Source organism: Echiichthys vipera (assembly GCF_963691815.1).
Source record: "Echiichthys vipera genome assembly, chromosome: 14".
NCBI lineage: Eukaryota > Metazoa > Chordata > Actinopteri > Perciformes > Trachinidae > Echiichthys > Echiichthys vipera.
The window spans coordinates 17,518,108-17,537,305 of record NC_139839.1 but is presented as its reverse complement, the minus strand read 5'-3'; the positions used below and the strand labels follow the sequence as shown (position 1 = coordinate 17,537,305).

Sequence of the window (19,198 nt, the reverse complement as noted above, 5' to 3'; positions counted from 1 at the left end):
AAACAAAATTATAATGTTTTCACACCGAGAGTCTCAGTTTTCTTACAGGTTTCAGACTCGATACAAACAAATACAGCCAGCAGATTTCTCATTGTACTGTTTTTGTATTCCCATGTTATATTCCAGCCCCGTTGTGATTGACTTTCCACTCTTTTGGGACCCAGCGTTGGCCTTTTAAATCACTACACTTTGCCTTTCTTTTGTTGTGTAACCTTTATCGTTCTGTACAAGTCAAGGAGAAAATATCAACTGCCTTTTCAATTGTGCCATTTGCACACTGCACTCTGCGTGCAGATTTTTTTCCCAGTGTTCAGTAGTTGGCAGTTGTGAAATCTCAGTCATATACCTTTTAACGTTAGTTGAGAAATGTAGGTATTTAAAAATTCTATCAATTTGAGATGACACTGAAATGTTTGTATAGATATCTATCCTGTTGCAGTAATAAAACCTACATTAAAGATGTCATTGAAGAAAAACTTGTCCCGTATTTTCTTTTTCTAGTTATCTCTAAGAGTCAATAAAGCAAAAAGTTAATATTGTTGTGTAATGCCGAATATATCGTCACACGACACAGAACTGGGTGAGCTTTTTTTAAAATTTAAAATCAATCTATTTCAAATGAATCATATAATTATATACCATAACATACCTTAATACATTACAGATATTTCAGATTTTAGTGTTTTATAATAACGCAGCATTAAGCATCATGAAATACAAAGTATAAAATTGTACAATTTTAAAGTAAATATATTATGTAGAACAGCAGGAGCCCGACGCTCAGTGTTGCAGCAGGGGGCGCCGGTCAGCTGTCAGGAACTCACAGCGGCTGTAAGTAGAAACCAAACACACCAGGGAAGGAAAGAAGTTAAAAAAGATTCTCTGACATTACACATCTTTTCTGAGAAGTGTCTGAATTAAGACGTCCTAAAACACTTCCACCTATTCTTTTTACCACTTTTTTCTTTCTTTTTTACCCCTTTGTTGTTGCAGGTTCCACACAAGCAGCCAAAGAGCCCGTTGATCATCTGAATGGCACACAGGACCAGCTGCAGACAGCTCGTGGCCAGCAGAGTAGCAAACAAGCCAATGTTGAACTGCACAATGTTCTTGGGCTCCGTGCACATTCCCCACCATGTGTCGTCAGTCAGGTAACTCTGGTCCCTGTGCAAAAGTGGAGGTACGTGAATATGCAGGACTTTAGGAAACGCAAAAACAAAAGACATCAGGAAATAACCTCAGTGTGTCACCTGTCTTTAAAAGGTGTCTTCCAAATCAGAAGAACTTTGCAGAGGGGCCCGTTCTGCAAACCGAGCACGGCCACAATCAAACTGTACAGAGCACCTGCCACGCCCACTGCAGCGAATGCAATTGATAAGAACATCTGCAGAAGCGATATGAGAAGCAAAGGTCAGAACATTTCTGGTGCAGTGTGAGACATTATTCATACTGAATTCTTCACCACCATCCTCCTCCCCCGTCTTGCTTTTTTTTTTTCATTAGGCTTTTGACAAATGAGTGTGTTTATGAGTTTAAGGAGGGACAGGCACAACATTTGTTTCACCTCACATTCCTCACATGTCATCTGGTCCAAACACTAACGAGATAAACTACAGTGGGCTCCACCAAACCTGTTGAAACATGTTTCTCATCAGCCTTTGTTGGGAGTCAGTCTGGTGACATTTTCTGTGTCTAACACTTTGTTTCATTGCGGGGCTGTCACACTGCACCTACATGTGACATCAGGACGTCTTAACAGCCTGAAGAAAAACTCAAACTTAACATGTTTAAGTATTCCTTTTGGATCAAGAAACATAGATGTTCTGGTGGTTTCAGAAATCATTGCAGTGCATTTTATTGTATCTATCAAAAGAGGATCTAGGTGTTGTGCATTTAGTGATGCGACATATTAAGCCTTTTTTTGTAGTTCATAAACTACCTGGTCTCCATTAAACACTAGAGTGTAGCTTAAATGTAACTGCGCGTAACGGTTGCCATACAACTACAAAAATACTTCTAAAGTCTGGATTTAATGTGATATTAATTATAATCAACTTACCCTGAGACACACTGTGGCATATGTGTACAAACGAGTATTTTCTTTCTATTTCTACTGATTTATAATGTGTCTAACCGTTTCCTCACCATTTACACATTTCAGCTGAATAAGTGCATATATAGAGTGAATTTAGTGTGTGGCTTATATTGTTAATCATTTACATTTAGGACAGGCTTCATCTTTCACTGACCACCTGAAACATCCCGTTAGTTGCTGGGACCGACTCACCCCACAGCGATTCCCGCAGCACCCTTTCTTTCCAGTCAAGTGGATGTAAAGTGCCGGTAACAACACCTATCCAGGACACATGAGTAGTGCAGTAGTTAATATTCAAGTCAATTTAACCTAATCTTGATAACGTATAGGCTTGTAGAATATGATAAGACAGGAAACATTCACTTCAAACTTTGTTCAAACTCATCAGACGACTGCCAACCAGTTCAAATCCAGTATTTTCTTAGTTGTAGCTTTACAGCTCAAACTAACATTGGACACATTTCAGAAAGGAATTTACAGCTGCCCTCAGTCCAGGGTCACACCCTCCAGCAAAAGTCTAGAAAAAGTTAAAAGCAACTCACCATTAAACCTCCTCCAACGAGCCCCCCCATGTATTTCACCTCCTCAGTAATGTGTCCATCTTTGGCGTACTTGATGTCCCCGCCGGGAAAGAACAACACTATGTTACAGATGATGGATATGAGTGCTAGCGGGTAGAGAGTGACAGCAATGCACCGGGAGCATTTTCCAGTACACATGTTGTCAGAGTAAAAAATGCTGTAAAACCTTGTGTTCAGTAAATTCCTGTTTTCAGAGAGAGGTTCCACCTGAAACTGACCTCAAAGAGGGTAGTGTATTTGCACAAGGGAGCAGCAACTAAATGCAGTGTGAGTGATGTTGGGATGTGGGAGGTGTAATGACAAGCCGATAACACGGACAAACAGAGCCTGGGATAGGCTGCAGGATTATATGTGACTCATTCTTTGGTATCTTTGAGAGACAACGCCGGTTTTGTTGAGGTAGATAACTTGTTAGTTAAAGATGTGAATGCATCCGAGTTATTGATGAGTGCGAGACTTCTGTTTGGTTTTGTGACCATGCCTCGGAAATGTTAGTCATACAACAGCCACATACAAGGAACTGAGATATATTAGTATGACTGTATTGGGGATATAGAGAAAGCTGCGATTTGCTTTTTAAAACTCCACCTAATGCAAACAGTATGCTGGTGATGTATTGACATTGTGACTACTGGATCACAGCACCGTTGGACTTTAAACCTGCGGCAACACGCTCAGCAGAGCAAGAACAATGTGTCATTGACATTAGCTGCAAAAGATTGATAAATTACCACAATTTGCATGGTTAAACATTCTTCATAGAGGGCATTTTTCAGTTCCCGTAGCGAGCGGTTGTCTGCATTTGTGTCCACGTCGTATCAGTACATTTAAAAGAAATGTGAAATTTGAAAAGAGGAAGAGACCCACAACATGTTGTCTCCTAGCAACACTCGGGCGAGGCGGTGTTTCTCCTCAGTGATAACAGTGTAAATATGCAGTTTTGTTCCTCACATGAATAGTACTGTTTACATCTTTTTTTAATGACTGAGTCACTTAGGAATAAATTCAATTTAGGATAATAATAAAAATAATAACAATAGCTAGTGAAATTGATGCATTGATCTGTGTGGGGATGAAAAAAAGACATAAATGATAAGTCAATCAAAATGATTGTTCTTTATGAACATATGACCACACTTGATTTACTCTTTTTTTTTGTTTGTTACTTTCACAGAAACAAATGGAGGCTGATGGACCAATTCATCATAAGAGAAGGTCTGCCAAACACGTCACGTCTCTTCATTTTCGGAAAGCCACAGCTTTTTGTATCAGTAGGCATCGTGCAAGTGTGTTTTGTAAACTGACCGATGGGTTATGGTTTCCCCAATCATGTTTAATGTTGGGGGAAAGCTCTGTCCTGGCCTAGAAGATCCAAATGATCCACGTGTGAACATATTGAAACTGTTCCTGACATCTAACATGTTGGCTCTTCTAACTGGGAACTATTGAGCAGGAATATGTCAAACGATTTGAGATAACATTGAAACATTTATATAGACATTAATGCTGGTCTAATATTTATTGTAGTTATACAATCTGCATTCAATATGAAAGATGACACAGAACTGAAGCAGTGGATCAGCAGTTTATATTTTAAACCAGTTTGTTTAAACTTCGCTTTGTAATTAGCATGAATTAATAGGACTAATACTGTGCTCTTTACACAACAAACCCAAATACATTGCAACAGCGTGAAGCACATAAAAAAATAAAACCTGTTATCAGAGACAACAACATTCACTTTGAATGTTTTATGCAGAAGCAGCCAGGAACACTACTCTCAGCCCTCCAGCAGGGGACGCAGGTCAACTCTTCAAATGTGTCCTTCAGGAGTTCCTCTAAGGAATTTATGGCTCCTGTAAGTTAAAAACAAACAAACATTAAAATACATGAAGAGACCACAATGAAAGACTGAAGTTTTAAGGGTTGTACAAAGTCTTGAAAGTTTAGGAAAGTACTTGTTTTTAACAGTTAGCAATATGCTGGAATTTGAATAAACCCCTTGAAAAATACCTGATTCTCAACACAATCTGCTGTTTCTTTGACACAGTTATTCATGTAAACTAGAAATATTTTAAGACTTTAAAGGATACATTCCCTAGATGTGATGACAAAGGCTTCAAGAGTCTTGGGAATTTCTTGCTAAGGCACCTTGAAAGTGTACGAACCCTGAGTCATAACTTATGAGAAATATCTGATTCAGATATCCTAGCAACATGGATAACTGCAGTGTGACCTCTTTGTTTTTTTACCTCTTTCTTGATGCAGGCTCCAAACAGGCAGCCGAAGAGGCCGTTGATCATCTGAATGGCACAGAACAACATCTGCAGAAGGCTGGTCGCCATTAGGGTACCGAACAATCCCACGTTGAACTGCACCACGTTCTTAGGCTGTGTGCATTCTCCCCACAGCGTACGGTCACTCAGATAGGTGGCGTTGCTGTGCAAAAGAAGAGGTTTATCAATAACCACAACGATTAAATGTTTGCAGATGTCTTCAGAGAGTTACTTCAGTTTGTCACCTGTTTTTAAAAGGTGTCGTCCATATCCCACCAGCTTCGCAGAGGGGCCCGTTAGCCAAACCGAGCAGCGCCACCACGAAACTATACAGAGCACCGACGAACCCCTCTGCCGCAAATGCAATAGATAAGAACATCTGCAGAAGTGAAATGATAAGCAAAGGTCAGAGTTTTAGGTTTCATTTTTAGATGGTCATTTTTGGTGCTTTTTCTGTTCAATAAGACGTTTTATTTTACCGAACTTGAACTTAATAAAATAAATGTTCCTTTTGAAAATAAGAAAAGGAGAAATGGACTGTGCTGTGGCTCTGACACTTGTGCATTGTCATACCATCTCAAGGGTGAATGTTGTGCAACCATGATGCAGCATTATGCAGCATATTTCTCTTTTTATTATAGTGTCATTCTCCGCTTCACTCCATAACACCTAAATCTCATTAACTGTGACAGTTCTTTTTGACCTTTGAAATAATAGTTTGACAAAACAAAACTCAAGGTGCTCTGAGTAAATTGCTTCGTTTTTTCCTTTTATCTTTGACTGAGCACCTGAAAAGTCTGACTGACTCACCCCGCAGCGGTCTCCACAGCACTCCTGCTTTCCAGTCATGTGGATGTAAATTGCTGGGAGCAACATCTGCGGTGGTACACAATAGTTGACACGGAATTAGATGCAGCATCAGTGTAAAACATGTTAAAAATAGATAATACATTTAGTTGAAACGATTCAGCAAGACTTGGGGAAACTGCCACAGTCTTTGGTCATTCAGATTTTGAGGTATTAATGGTAATTAACGGTGCTGAACGTATCATTAAAGATAGACTTTGCCTCATGAGAGCTTCATACATTAGAATATGTGGTACACTAATAATGCATTGCCTGAAGTGTCACTAGATAAAGAGAGTGACCGATCTTCAACACTGAAGCACATAATTAGGATGCAGAGCAGGCTAGGGGACCCCTGCAAAATCAATAAAACAAACATTATACACTATAAAGCCAGTGTTTTTCACTTCTACCTGAGCCTGCAGAGAAACAAGTTTATAGCAACTCACCATTAAACCTCCTCCAACGAGCCCCCCCATGTATTTCACCTCCTCAGTAATGTGTCCATCTTTGGCGTACTTGATGTCTCCGCCAGGAAAGAACAACACTATGTTACAGATGATGGATATGAGAATCAGTGGGTACAGAGCAACAGCAATGCAGAGGGCACATTTCCCAGTACACATGTTGTCAGATTGAAAACGAACTAACTGCTCTACAACCTGTCGTTGGTGAGTTTTTCATCAAATCCTTCCTGTTTTTCAGAGAAGAGAAGTCCCACCAATGACAGTGAACCGGTGTTACGTGTACTTAAGTCACTTTATTTAGTGTAGTTGTTGGAGACATTTTAATCCAATATACTTTTACTCGGGTAGAGAGCACAAACAATACTGCATACTGTTGCTTTACCTAATTTCACTCTAGACTTTGAGTGTCAATCTGCTCTGAATTCATGCATTACACTGGAAGATGATCACCACTTCAATAACTTACTTTTTAATGAACTTGTCCCCACAATTGGCAAAATGGGGATGAAAGCTAATGAAAACAATTTCTATTCACTGTTCAATAAAACCAGACCTCTGTACTCTTTCACACATGAAAACATAAAAGCTAGAAATATGGAAATTGTACAACGAGTTTGAGTTCCATTTAAAGATCACCAATTGAATTTTTTTTGTGTGTGTTTTAAGTCACCTCTGAATTGTTTCTGTTATTTTGTCACTGTGTTGTTTGAGCTTCAATGTGTATGTGCTGTATGTACAGTCTTAACACTCTTAGGTACAGAGTTTGACTTTCACCTGGAAAAGTTTCTCTGTCTGTGCTCACCTTAAAAATAAGTTCAACATGTGTACGTACAACGTCACAAGTCTGGAAGCCAATCATGATCTAACATGCAACTTGTGTAAGTGTGACATGGAAGTGCAAATGCTCCAGTGCACTGGATTTCTTCAATGTAGAAGACGGATTAATGTATGAAATAAAAATATTTGCCACTTCTAGAGGAGGTAGAAGATGCCATTTAAATAGTTGGGAATTTAACTTTCTTGTGGAAAAAAAAAAACTACGGACACAAATAACTATTCTTTGGAAGCCCTAAAGCAGGGGTGGGGAACCCATGCTCCTGGAGGGCCACTGTCCTGCATGTTTGAGGTTTCTCCCTGCTCTAACACACCTGATTCTAACTATTATTAAACCCCTGACACGCTTCAGCTGCTTGATAACGAGCAGAGCATTGGCATCATCCAATAGGAGGACCAAATGTATCCCAGGGCAACCGTGATAAGTGTCCGGGCTGTGTGTCTGTAAATATTGGGGAACCTTTGAACCCCTCCCCCTGTTACACTGAGGAGCGCTCCTGGCCGCAGCTGACCCATCATGGACACGTCTCCTATCAAAGACTTCCTGGTTACATATTTAATGCCAGAAAAATGCTATGAGAGGATTTTTGTCGACTTTTACGTGAACGGTGAGGCTCGCTGTTGTGAAATTTGGGGAGTGAGCGCGTGAACTGCTGCGTAAAATCTTTCCAGATGTGCGTGGAGGGTGGAGGGTGGACGTGGACGTGGACGTGGAGGTGGAGGTGTCGCCTCTCCCGGCCACAGTTCAACGTCGTACCCTTTTTCGGACCTAAAACTGTGGTACTTTGTGTTGCATGTGGACTTTTCTTTTCTGTCGTTTACAAAATCCTGTTTTGGGCACACACACGCGTCCTCTCACTGTGTTGGTTGAACATCTGCTCTATCTGATTGTTTGAATATTTCTCATTTATGTCGCAGCGCCTTGCCTGACGTTTATAATGAACAGGATTGTCGGGTTTTGGATCATACTGGACACTTTCCTGGGTAAGAAGCATGAAACTGATCTGAGATAGAATGGAATAGAAATACTCTAATGATCCCAAGCTGGGAAATTGCAATGTAAAAGCAGCATTACACACATACACATCAAAACAGTACTATAAAAATACAATATAGTGCAAATGTAAACATATGATAATCTAGGGTGCAGTGGACAGAAGTTGAGCTGTTATTGTACAGTGTGATGGCATGTGGCAGGAAAGATTTCCAGTGTCTGTCCCTTGGACAGCGGAGATCTGATCAGCAGCAGCAGGGACATCACTAACAAACACAACTAACACAAACGTCTCCTCCCACCACAATGATTGATCATTATTGATGTGATCACTCTACAACTCAATGATCAAACAATAATCCTTCAGTGCTCTGGTAAACTGCTGTTAAACCTACAGCTGTGGGCTATCAGTCAATCACCATCACACAACATATTAACCACTAACCACGTCAGTGATGCAGATACATGACGAGCTCAGACATTTCCACACATCCATGGAAACTGATTCATAACAACCTAGTACAATGAAGTGGACGATGCTTTTGTATGTGGATAACAGTAGTTTTGTGTCCCAGTTTTCCTCCTGGTTGTTTACATACTGATTGCTAATCTTGACCCAACCACCAAACCCACTAACTACATGTTGGTTGATTGTCTGTCTCCCTGCAGCACAGCCACCTCAGCTGCTGAAGATACTGTGGAGAAGAAGTGCAGAGGGCCTGAGTTTGACCGCCATGCTGCTACAACTTTATGTCTTCTCATGTCCTGTTGCGTACGCCGTGGCCATCAACTTCCCACTCTTGTACGTGTTTGTTGAGTTCTCTGTCGATTCACCGGCAGATCAGACCTTGAGTCATTAAGTGAGATCAGCCGCCTGCTTTTACTTCATAATCATGTTGCCACAGTCTCAGTCTTAGAGAAAGACGTAGAAACACGACTGACTTCTGTTTATCACACTGTTCTTTGAACTCTAGGAAGAGTTCAGATTTTATGAGGTACTTATTCCTTAGTCAGGGTATTACCTACAGCAGATGGCAGTCGGCACACCCCCAGTTTGGAGAAGAAGGAGAAAAAAAAAGGACTGTCAGTTTAAGTGTACACCATATTTTAAATATTTTCATTTTTTAGGTGGCTAATATACATTACAGCATTACATTGCTTAGCTTCTATGCCCGTCCTCCAGCATGCTTCTCCAAACTAGGGGCATGTCGACCGTCATCTACTGTAGGTGAAACCCTGAGTGTATGTACCTCATAAAACCCCACATCAAGAAATCTGAACTAATCCTTTAAATCCCAGGATTTCATCTATTGCTATGATGCTGGGAATTATACACCAATGTCAATGACATGTTCATGCTTGAAGTGCGTTTGCCCGTTTGCTCAATGTGACTCACTGGCTGTTTGCACAACCCCCCTTAGCGTCCATCTGTGATGTTCAAAAGATGTAGTCTATACACACCTCAATGCACGCTCTGTCAAGTTTTACAACTGAGTCCATTAATGTACACACTATGTTTCTCCACGTAAGGAGTATTTTACTGTTTGCATCTGACATCATCATGTCATAGCCGCATCCCTAACATGAGTTTTACATCAACTGCTCTACAGTGCCTGGGGTGAGAAGCTCTTCGCGTTGGTCCAGACAGCAGCGATTGTCTTCCTCGTCCTGCATTATCGTGGTGAAACCCTCACAGGTCAGCACACATACCTGCGCATCTCTTCAAATTCACGTGGATAATAATGTATGTACTTTCAGGATAAGTCTGGCATTCTTCTTATTATAATTGTTAACAAATCCCATGAAAAGACCAAAACCAACAATGCGTTAGCACGTCTCTAAGTAAGCCCGTTCATTTCTACTGAGGATGTAAATCCTTGTAAACTGTTAAAATGCACCACTTACAAGTGAGCACCACCAGCCACATGATGTCTGAGTATAATTAATAATTTGTGTACACTATTATATTTAGTAATTTGGAGTAGTTCACAATATCCTGTATGGATTTTATCAGTCGCCAAAATAAAAATCTCAGGGTTTATCAGCTAATGTCAGTGTTTGATGGGACTGTTCATTCTTCCAGTTCCAGTTGGTCAGTGCTTTCCTGGAGCGCCACCTTGTGGTGTTACCTCTCACAGGGACCTTTCTGTTAGAAAAGCAATTACAACACTTCTGTTAAACCATATTGAGAGACATTTGTTTTCATTGTATAGGCTGAGACAGGAAATTTATGTCGAAACATACGCACGCATTAAGAGCAGAAAATGAGTCTGATTGAGGTATATTGGAGGGTTGAGATGATTATTTAAACATTTAAAAAGCATTTTAAAAAAAGCCCTTTTTAGGTTTGTTGATTTGCTTTTGTAAGTGAATATTCTTGGTGACACGTAATGTTTCTCGCCTTGTATTTTTCTTGTGCATGACATTTCTGAAATTGAATCCTGTTTTTATTTATGTGGCAGGGACGCTGTTCCTCTTCGCTTATGGGGGCGGGATGTTCCTTCTCAGCTCCTATGCCGCTGCAGCAGTTGTCTCACTGATGCAGGCCTCCAGTTTAGCAGCTTTAATTGCAAGCAAGGTAACTGCCGTACGATTAATAAGACCTGTGAACTGTGACCATGCACAGTGCAAATCTATCAGAGGAGAGTGAATTTATTTGGCTGGATTTGTTGTTTCCAGGTTCTCCAGGCTAGAACTAACTACTGTAACGGCCACACAGGCCAACTGTCCACTCTGTCCGTGTTCCTATCGTGGGCAGCATCTCTGGGTGTTATCTTTGTGTCTCTACAGGTATGTAGTCAAGAATGACACACTAAACATTGCTGCCCAAATGCATCTTTTACACTACTTTAATCTGTCATTGTTGTCTTTTCTAACCGCTTCGAACTCTGTCTCGTAGGAGACGGGAAGCTCTTTGACCACTCTGTCACACACACTGTCAGCCTGTGCCAGCTGTGTCCTCCTGGCTCAGGTCGTTTGCTACAGGAGCAGCACCGCTACCACTAAAAATAAGAGCGAGTAGAGGTGGAGGGCGGTGACAATTGAACACTCACATAATATGCAAATCCTTCCTGTCGTTCAACAAATGTTTTTGTGATTCAGCACCAGATGTTGGCATATCAATAACTCAAATACAGCACAGACGAAGCAGGGAAAGACAAATATGCTTGTGTTACACTCTGATCTACTCTAAAAGTCATGTGCTGCGTGTCTGTCTAAATGAAAACTATCACTGTCATGCTATTTAATCCTTTTATACATATAAAAAAATGTTTCAAAAACTTTGGATTCATAGTGGGTTATTTAATGATATCATCACTCAATATGATTTGCCTTTTTCTTTTATTTCCTTCGACAGGATTAAGTATTCATTTTGAACTGATTTGTCGTTTTATCACAATTATACATAGTACTTAACATGTACTGTATGTATGTATATATGTGTTATGTCTGCTGTCAATTTTTCTACTTATGTTTGTTTTGCTATTTGTTTTGTGTTAAATAAAACAAGAATAACCGCTTTACGTTGTATGCATTCCCTAACCAGTCAAGTTGCAATCCAAGCTGTCCAGACTCATAATATGAGGTGAAGACTTCAGTCATTTCTGTCTATTTTCTGTTTGCGTTGAATAATGGACTGAAACATTATGCTGTCACAAAATGCCTCTGGGCTGGAGACTGAGTTGATGCTAGCCACCGTGAACAAAGTGTTCAGTGTTGAATAAGTAACCTTACAGACTTTTGCAGGAGCTCCGCCAATAAAACACTGAGGTGACTGTGGCAGCATGTGCTCTTAAGACACATTAGCCTTGTTTGTTTTGGCACTTGCTTGTTTTTCCATCCAACTTACAGTAAGACAAAAACACTTACCAGCTATAACGCTCTGTTTATTTAAGGGTTTTTAATGGCTACACATTTATGTATTTTTGTTACTTTTGTAAATGTTGAACTGAATTTAATGATGGTTAAGTATTGTCTCTGACGATCAGTCATAAAATAAGAGAACTAACAGAGCTCTCACCTTCAGTCACCTTTATGTCCAGACTGTAAAAGGCTCTAGGTTGGCAGTGAAACATTATCTGTGTGTACATAAAAACAGACTCAACTCAGACTATTGTGTTGTTTTGTTTGCATTTTCACAAAGCTTACTTTCTGAGTGACCCAGCACAGACTATTATAACTACCAGTTTAACAAAATGAGGTTCACGTGTCACAAGCCATGCCATGATGGCCCAGCTGACATGCTGTCTTACACAAAGAAAAAAACCTGTCAGCAATGACTTTTGTGATTTAAAAAAAAATACTTGTTACATGCAGGTAGGTTAGAGGAGAGCCGACAGTTTCTTATGCAGGTTAAAATAAAGATTATGTGTATTGTCCTTTGGGTAAATTCCTTTTTAGCTTCTAGCAATGCAAAGCCAACGGCATGTATCCAAGTATTATATAATCAGCATGTAACCTTGTTGACGTTATGTTTAGGTCAAAGCACAAATACAGCTGCGAGCATGGCTGTAGGCTCTTGTGTGTGCTTGAATCTGAACTACCCCTTATATTTCAGAACTATTTTTACCGTGTTTCCAAAAACGATTAGACACTAATGCCATTCTGCAAGCTGATAATGGGGTCCCTCGATAAATGAATTAGAAATGTGAAAACACTGTGCTGCGTTGAGTATAATATGATATTCATTTCAGCTCCTGTGACACAAGGTAACACCAAAATGTCTGTCGGTAAAAAGTCTGATCATTTATTTGCTCTTTTAAGTCCATTGCACAAAAGAAACTGGGTGCCCATAACATGAAGTACATTATGTAACACATTCATTCATGAAACACAAAGATACTGAATATAAAATCAATTAATATAGCTCAACTCTTGTAACAAGGTTTCATAATACACAAGTCTTCCCAGGCTTTACACTTAAACCATCTGCAAATTAATCATGCCATTTCCTCACAAAAGTATCAAAACTACATTCAGCTTTAATCGATTCAAATCTGAGTGGGAGTCCCTTTCTAGCCAGTACTCGTGCACATATTCTGGTTTCCAATCTGCTGTTTGTTTTAAGGAGTCATTAGTTAGTTTAGATTGCTCTCTTTATCACTTGCCTCTGGCTTTATTCAAACAAAAAGGCACAAGGTTTGGCACAAAGTTTGTATGGTAGGAATCATTTCTGGTTAGACCTCTTTGAGTTATTATTTCAAAGACAACTTTGCATAGACTAATATAGTCTGTTTGCTCCACCTTGATTATGATAATTGTATGAAATATACAGTGCAGCGGATAATGCTGTGCAGTGTCCTAGCCCACAAGTACACTCATAATGAAGCACACGCATTGTGTACAGCACAAATGGGCGGCACAACGTCGAGAAGACAAAGGTACTTGATAACAGGAGAGCAAAACTTCAACTTCATAATACAAAATAAACTCCAGTAACATTTGTCTCCGTGTGTAAGAGGACAAATATGTGTTCTTAAAACTATAGTACATTTATCATGTGTCATGACAAACACATTGTGCATGTTGAAAGCTGTTCAGTCACTACTGAAGCCACTAATAACTAATGAGTTATTATTATTGAATCCCTGACACTTTGCAGACTATCAGGCACTTTATGAAGAAAGCACCAAATCCTGCTCACACCTTTAGAGAGAGTTCAAAATGTCCATCTCATGACAATCGGACTATCAGGCTTATTTACCTGTCTTTAAGTAACACTGAAGGAGTATACTCGTGCTGACCTGGAGAATGTAAAATTACAATAGGATGTTCACGATAACTTATATGCCCTCAACCCCAATAATGTGGCTCACTTACTTTATTACTTTTAGAACAGTGTCAATAATGTCATATATTTAACAAAATTCTCCTGTCTTGAACTTAAGTATTTTCCAAAGAAAATCAAAACACTCAAATATGATCAATAATAAGTTGATGTCAATTCTAATGAATAATATTATATATGATAATATAGTTAGAAAGTAAATATTATTTATGGGACAGGAAACAAAACAAATACTGTAAGCATCTACATAGCAAACAGTACGTAAAATCCGCAAATTTGTTTTTTTTAGTTTAAATAGTTTTAACAGTTCAATCGATATACGTAATATAAACAGAAACACTTTTGCAGAAACAGGTCAGTTATGTGCTAGCTTAAGCACCTGTGTGAAGTGTGTAACTAGTCCCCTAAGGGTGCTCGTTGAGGCGGTGAAACATCTAAATGTATCTTTGCCTGTTTCTCAAGGTGCATTCACAGGGAGTTGTAAGATGCAGTTTTATTACAATTGTCTGAGGTGTCATCAGGTGATCAGGTCATTTCTAACTACTTTTACTGTACTTTTTTGGTTATTAGCATTTTGGTTAGCGTTTAGGTTTCATAATGTTTTTGTTTTTTTAAAGCACTGTATATTTAGTGTTTTGCCCATTTGGGCATAAGCAATGGGAATTAGCCCAGGCTAGTGAAAGCTATGCAACATTAATATTTTCAGTAACAATTGTTGTTTTATAAGAGCTATTTTACTGCCAGTGTGTGGAGAAGAATGGTTTATTTCTATGCACCATTTTTTCATGAATGACTAATTCAAATGTAAAAAAGGTAGATTTTTTTTTTGCAATGTCTCAGTTTTAAGAGTTTAAACATGAAAAAAAACAAGAATGGCCAAATGTATTAGCTCATTCTGTTGAATATCACTACACCTAAAGGGTGTACACAGCAAACTTTGTTTTCACATCCTGTTTTAGTCATTTCACTGGAAAATCTGCATTGTTTGTTTCACTATGTCATCATACAGTGCGTTTACATTTTAAGACATTGCTTAGAGCATGGGTGTCAAACTGATCCAGTAAAGGGCCGTGTGGCTGCAGGTTTTCATTCCAACCAAACAAGATTGGTTGGAATGAAAGCGACAGCGGCTCTTTACTGGATCAGTTTGACACCCATGGCTTAGAGTAAAACCTGTGTTAACTTTTACTAAGGAGTTTTTTACCCTGAAAATCCAGACACACACATAGCAAATTACAAGCTCTGCAGCTGCCTCTGGGCAAACACAGTTGGAGCTCATGTGTTATGGGAGAGTGAAACCGGTGATGACAGTGTGTGAGACGGTATTTTGAAATGCATGCGTTGGTGCAGCTCCTTGAGTTGGGAAGACTTACGGCTTGCTGCCAGATCTCACCACGTCTGGACAGATGTGGGTCTGGATTTCCAGGCTAGGCTGTTGGCACAATTTATCTATTTTCTCAAAGTGTGGGCCACATCTGATGCTTTCTCCGGAGAGTACAGAGTTCTGAAAAGTGCAGGTTATTTCATATATTGTGGAGTGGCAACTGAAAAGTTAATAACTGTAGATTAAAAAAAAAACAACTTGATGTTTTACATACAGTATACCGTATGAGATTATCCTCTAAGTTCATAAGTAGGTAATCATCATGTATGTCCCAATATGCAGTTTTGATTTGTTTCCCTTTCCTCCGTACATTTTAAATGTACCAATGTGTTTTGTAATTGGAGTGTAAATTGGAGTGTAAAATGTTACCTTTGCTCCTTCCTATCAAGACAGAAGACCATCTCCTGCTTTTTCTTTTACCTCATAATAGTATCCTCATTAAAGGAGGAGTCATTTAACATATGAACTCAGAGCTTAATGAGTTACCCATTTTCCCATCCTTTGTCCCTGGTGTTATCTGAACTCCTGGTACAGTTTGCGCAGTTCATCCCAGAAGAACAAGGACAGAATGGTGTGTGGACCGATCCGGAAATAAGAAGCTCCCAAGCCTTTGTAGAGTCCCATCAAGCCCTCCTTCCTCAGCGTCTTGGAAAAGCAGTCAGGGAATCCTTTATAAAGCTGACCCTAAAAGATAAGGAAATGAAAGGCAGCCTGCATTTAATTAGCTGAAAGTGTGTCTAGCTTTACTACTATGATTTATTTAACTTATGAACAAATATTATTTCAATGTACTGTATATTGGTATTATATATACACATGTACATACATATATCAATCTTGGTATTTGTATATTCAGGGTTTCTTTTCGGGTTTTTTTTACAATTTCCTTAAAAAATAATGTCTTTAATTAAACCAAAAGACACGTGTTGCAGCACAGTGTTATAGTCTTTACTGTACTTGTCTCTTCTCTTTGCCTCATGCTCGGTTGCTGTTTGCCCAACAGAGGGAAGCTGCAAGAAAGTCGCTAAGTTGTTGTTGTTCTGCTACCAACATTAGCTGCTCGAAGTGCCTGAAGGTTGAAAGTAACTGCGGTATTCGGAGCAATTATCAGTAACTGGCCTCTAATTTATGAATTCCATTGAAAGAATGCAGCCTGTGCATGTCAGAGACACAGAGACACTTCTGTCAGAGTCACTTTAGAACTGAGCTGCCTGGTGTTTGTAGAGCTCTGTGTGCTTTAACTGTAGCAGACTGTTGATGTTTTCAGGCGATTTAATGAAGATAAACACTGTTCACATCCGTGGTTCACCCCCCCCCCCCCCCCCCAACCATAATATAAGCCAATATACAAAATATGAGTCCATATGAATAGCAATTGATGAGGCCAACCAAACATAGTATCAGAAATGGTGGTTGACATGATGAAAGGAGTGTAACTTTAACAGGTCCCTCTCGCGCCTCACCTTGCCCAAATGATCCACGGGCTGGTTGTAGAGCCGTGTGCTCACTACGTCAAAAGGTGTCATAGCCATCACCACCACCACGCTGCTGATCATGCCGGCAGTTAGGGCCACTAACCAGCTGCCCTTTGGGAACACCTTAAGAAGAAAATGACAATGTGATGAGGCTACCAGACCATGAGGATATGAGAGGCTCCAGTCGCAGGATGACAAAAGTGAGAAATGAGCAGATGTGGTGCAGTGATAGACTAGCATATGGTCATCTGGGTACCACCATGTGTGCATCCACTTCTTATTTTAACTGGTTAAAATCTCCAACATGCAGTGAAACAGATGAATGCTTCTATTATTAGTGTGAATGCAACGACTAACGCTTTGTCACCGCCACAATGACTGCTTTTGTAATCTGTACGCAGCTACTGGCTCCAAACTCTCTTGTCAAGCCTGCAACTAATGGTTATTTTCATGATCAATTAATCTATTGAGTATTTTCCCAATTCTACTCTTGAATCGATACCAATCACAACACTAGCTCATATCAGCAAATAGTGAAAACGGCCCATCGTTTCCAGAGCCTCAACTGATGTCTTCAAACTGCTTGTCTTATCTGACTGACAGTCCTAAACCAAGGATATTCAGCTGACTGTCAAATAAACCAAATAAAAGCAGTAGCTGGATCCAGAAAAATTGGGGATTTTTTTTATCAGAATTCGTTCTGATTCACTTCCACCACATCCCAAAAAAACATGTTTAATATTAAACGGTGCGGTCATACCGAAGACAGATGGTGGGAAACAACTGAGGAAACAACATCCGACTGTTCCCACTCATCGTCACCACAGAATTTAAATGACTTCCATGTTGACATTAAACCTCAGTGAACATTCAAATATTCTTACCTGTAGGTCAAGCACAAGCTCCTTGGAGAAGGAGAAGGTGGACAGTTGTGAAGCTGACCCCACGCTGACCCTTGCTACAGCAGCACTGGAGCCCCTCCACAGTCCCAGAAGGCCATGCTCCTTGTAGATGGCTGCCAGAGCTTGGCTCATCCCCTAGCAGGGAGAGGAAGTACATGTAAGGAGTCTGTTGATGCCTGACACACATAATGATTACAGTTTGGGTTATTGTGTTACCTGGTGTTTATGCTGGTGTCCAACTGCAATAGAGGAGCTAGACTGACTCTGCATATGAGTCTTTACCTGTCAATGGAGACAATTTGTGTTTACCTTTTCTCCACAGTTACAAATGACAGCTCACCTTGAAATGTCACACACCTGATGAACCTTAAAGGATCAGTAGCAGGAAGACAAAGACCTTCTCAGGCTTAAATAAAGTCAGCTACTGACCAAGTACACGGGACTTCCCATCACGGCTCCCACCACTCCGGCCACAGCCCCTGCTACCGTGGTTTTGGCTGCGCTGACCCGTCCATTGGTGTGGACGTAACCGGAGGACTCAATGACGGCGTACGAGCCAAGCCTGACTCCATTCATAAAAAACTGATAAACGAGCCCGGGCACCAGTCCCTTCTGTAAGCCGGTCAGCCCGTCCACTTTCCCGATGGTGTAGAAGGCGTGGAACACGTTACGGTAGTGAACCTGGTATGAACCCCGGCTCCGGAGCTCGCCCTGGAGCTGCATCCGCGTTTTGACCACCTCCAGCGGGTTGGTGAACAGGCAGGCTCCGCACGCCGCCACTCCGCTCAGCACGAAATCCATCGCGACTGCCCGGCGGGGGGTCCGGGTGTGGGGCTCAGGCCTGTTAGCAGTCCGACCTGTCCTTCATAGCGGAGGAGTGCTGTTCAGAGGCATTTCCTCCTCCCACACCCACTGTATGGGTGGGTGGGCGCGCACGCACGCACGCACAGACACACAGACAGACACACCAGCCTATGGCACCAGCGCGCTCACATCAGACCACTTCAGGAGCTGCTTGTTATTCCGAAACGAGTTGGCATACGTCACTTGTATGTATTTATGTTCACATATAGGCTAATCGTCCCCTATGTGTTAAAATGGGCTGTGTTATTTACCATTATGTTGTTATTTGAGTTCATCGTCATTTTCACATAAAGATTTTTTTCAGAAACGGTTAGACCTCTCACAAACAAATACACATGTCCCTTCAGTGTGACATATATATTGCATTTAGCTAAACATGTGCCATTAAGTGAGAAATGCGAGCTATGTCATAAAGAGAGCCTGTTTGACCACATATTACCAATAAACGTATATTCTCTCCGTCCCCCAAACGCCTCACCCTGGAGACGGTACCACAGCGTACGCATGTACGTCAGAGATGTGCGTGTGACGTTGGTCTTCTCGACCAATGAAAAGCCCCGTAGTGCGCTGGACTTAGTTTTTTCAATTCTCTTTATTGATCAACTTTGAAAATGTAACAAATTAGACGATAAAAGTGCACAAATTGCAAATACTACAAATAAAAAATATAATTAAGAATTATAAATGGTGTT

At 40.4% G+C, this 19,198-nt stretch overlaps 4 protein-coding genes across 4 annotated transcripts; 1 reads left to right on the top strand and 3 right to left on the bottom strand.

The window, feature by feature from the left end:
- Positions 1-820: 820 nt before the first annotated feature.
- LOC310956917 (transmembrane 4 L6 family member 1-like) lies at positions 821-2,814 on the bottom strand (the record flags this gene model as incomplete). Its single annotated transcript, XM_083927295.1, has 5 exons — positions 821-829; positions 978-1,164; positions 1,251-1,384; positions 2,288-2,353; positions 2,638-2,814. The coding sequence occupies 5 exons, from the start codon at positions 2,812-2,814 to the stop codon at positions 821-823; spliced, it is 573 nt and encodes a 190-aa protein (XP_083783421.1).
- Positions 2,815-4,180: 1,366 nt separating this feature from the next.
- LOC310957122 (transmembrane 4 L6 family member 1-like) lies at positions 4,181-6,427 on the bottom strand. Its single transcript, XM_083927559.1, has 5 exons — positions 6,248-6,427; positions 5,763-5,828; positions 5,198-5,331; positions 4,929-5,115; positions 4,181-4,532 (listed from the first exon to the last, which is right to left on the bottom strand). The coding sequence occupies exons 1-5, from the start codon at positions 6,422-6,424 to the stop codon at positions 4,524-4,526; spliced, it is 573 nt and encodes a 190-aa protein (XP_083783685.1). The 5' UTR covers positions 6,425-6,427; the 3' UTR covers positions 4,181-4,523.
- A 1,189-nt stretch (positions 6,428-7,616) lies between these two features.
- LOC310956414 (mannose-P-dolichol utilization defect 1 protein-like) lies at positions 7,617-11,115 on the top strand (the record flags this gene model as incomplete). The annotated part of the gene is made up of 7 exons (XM_083926618.1): positions 7,617-7,707; positions 8,018-8,083; positions 8,763-8,895; positions 9,704-9,789; positions 10,556-10,671; positions 10,773-10,883; positions 10,993-11,115. The coding sequence occupies 7 exons, from the start codon at positions 7,617-7,619 to the stop codon at positions 11,113-11,115; spliced, it is 726 nt and encodes a 241-aa protein (XP_083782744.1).
- Positions 11,116-12,818: 1,703 nt separating this feature from the next.
- Positions 12,819-18,561, bottom strand: slc25a35 (solute carrier family 25 member 35). The gene is made up of 5 exons (XM_083926471.1): positions 18,072-18,561; positions 17,859-17,924; positions 17,625-17,777; positions 16,729-16,863; positions 12,819-15,949 (listed from the first exon to the last, which is right to left on the bottom strand). Exons 1-5 carry the CDS (start codon positions 18,441-18,443, stop codon positions 15,779-15,781), a joined length of 897 nt encoding a protein of 298 aa, XP_083782597.1. The 5' UTR covers positions 18,444-18,561; the 3' UTR covers positions 12,819-15,778.
- Positions 18,562-19,198: the final 637 nt, after the last annotated feature.

Coding starts and splice junctions, on each gene's coding strand:
- LOC310957122 (XM_083927559.1), bottom strand. CDS start 6,424: ATGTGTACTGGGAAATGTGCCCTCTGCATTGCTGTTGCTCTGTACCCA. Junction 5,829..6,247: donor TCGTTGGAGGAGGTTTAATG/GTGAGTTGCTAT, acceptor GTACCACCGCAG/ATGTTGCTCCCAGCAATTTA. Junction 5,116..5,197: donor ACGACACCTTTTAAAAACAG/GTGACAAACTGA, acceptor TCTTTTGCACAG/CAACGCCACCTATCTGAGTG.
- slc25a35 (XM_083926471.1), bottom strand. CDS start 18,443: ATGGATTTCGTGCTGAGCGGAGTGGCGGCGTGCGGAGCCTGCCTGTTC. Junction 17,778..17,858: donor GACACCAGCATAAACACCAG/GTAACACAATAA, acceptor TCTCCCTGCTAG/GGGATGAGCCAAGCTCTGGC. Junction 16,864..17,624: donor AGCTTGTGCTTGACCTACAG/GTAAGAATATTT, acceptor TTTCTTCTTAAG/GTGTTCCCAAAGGGCAGCTG.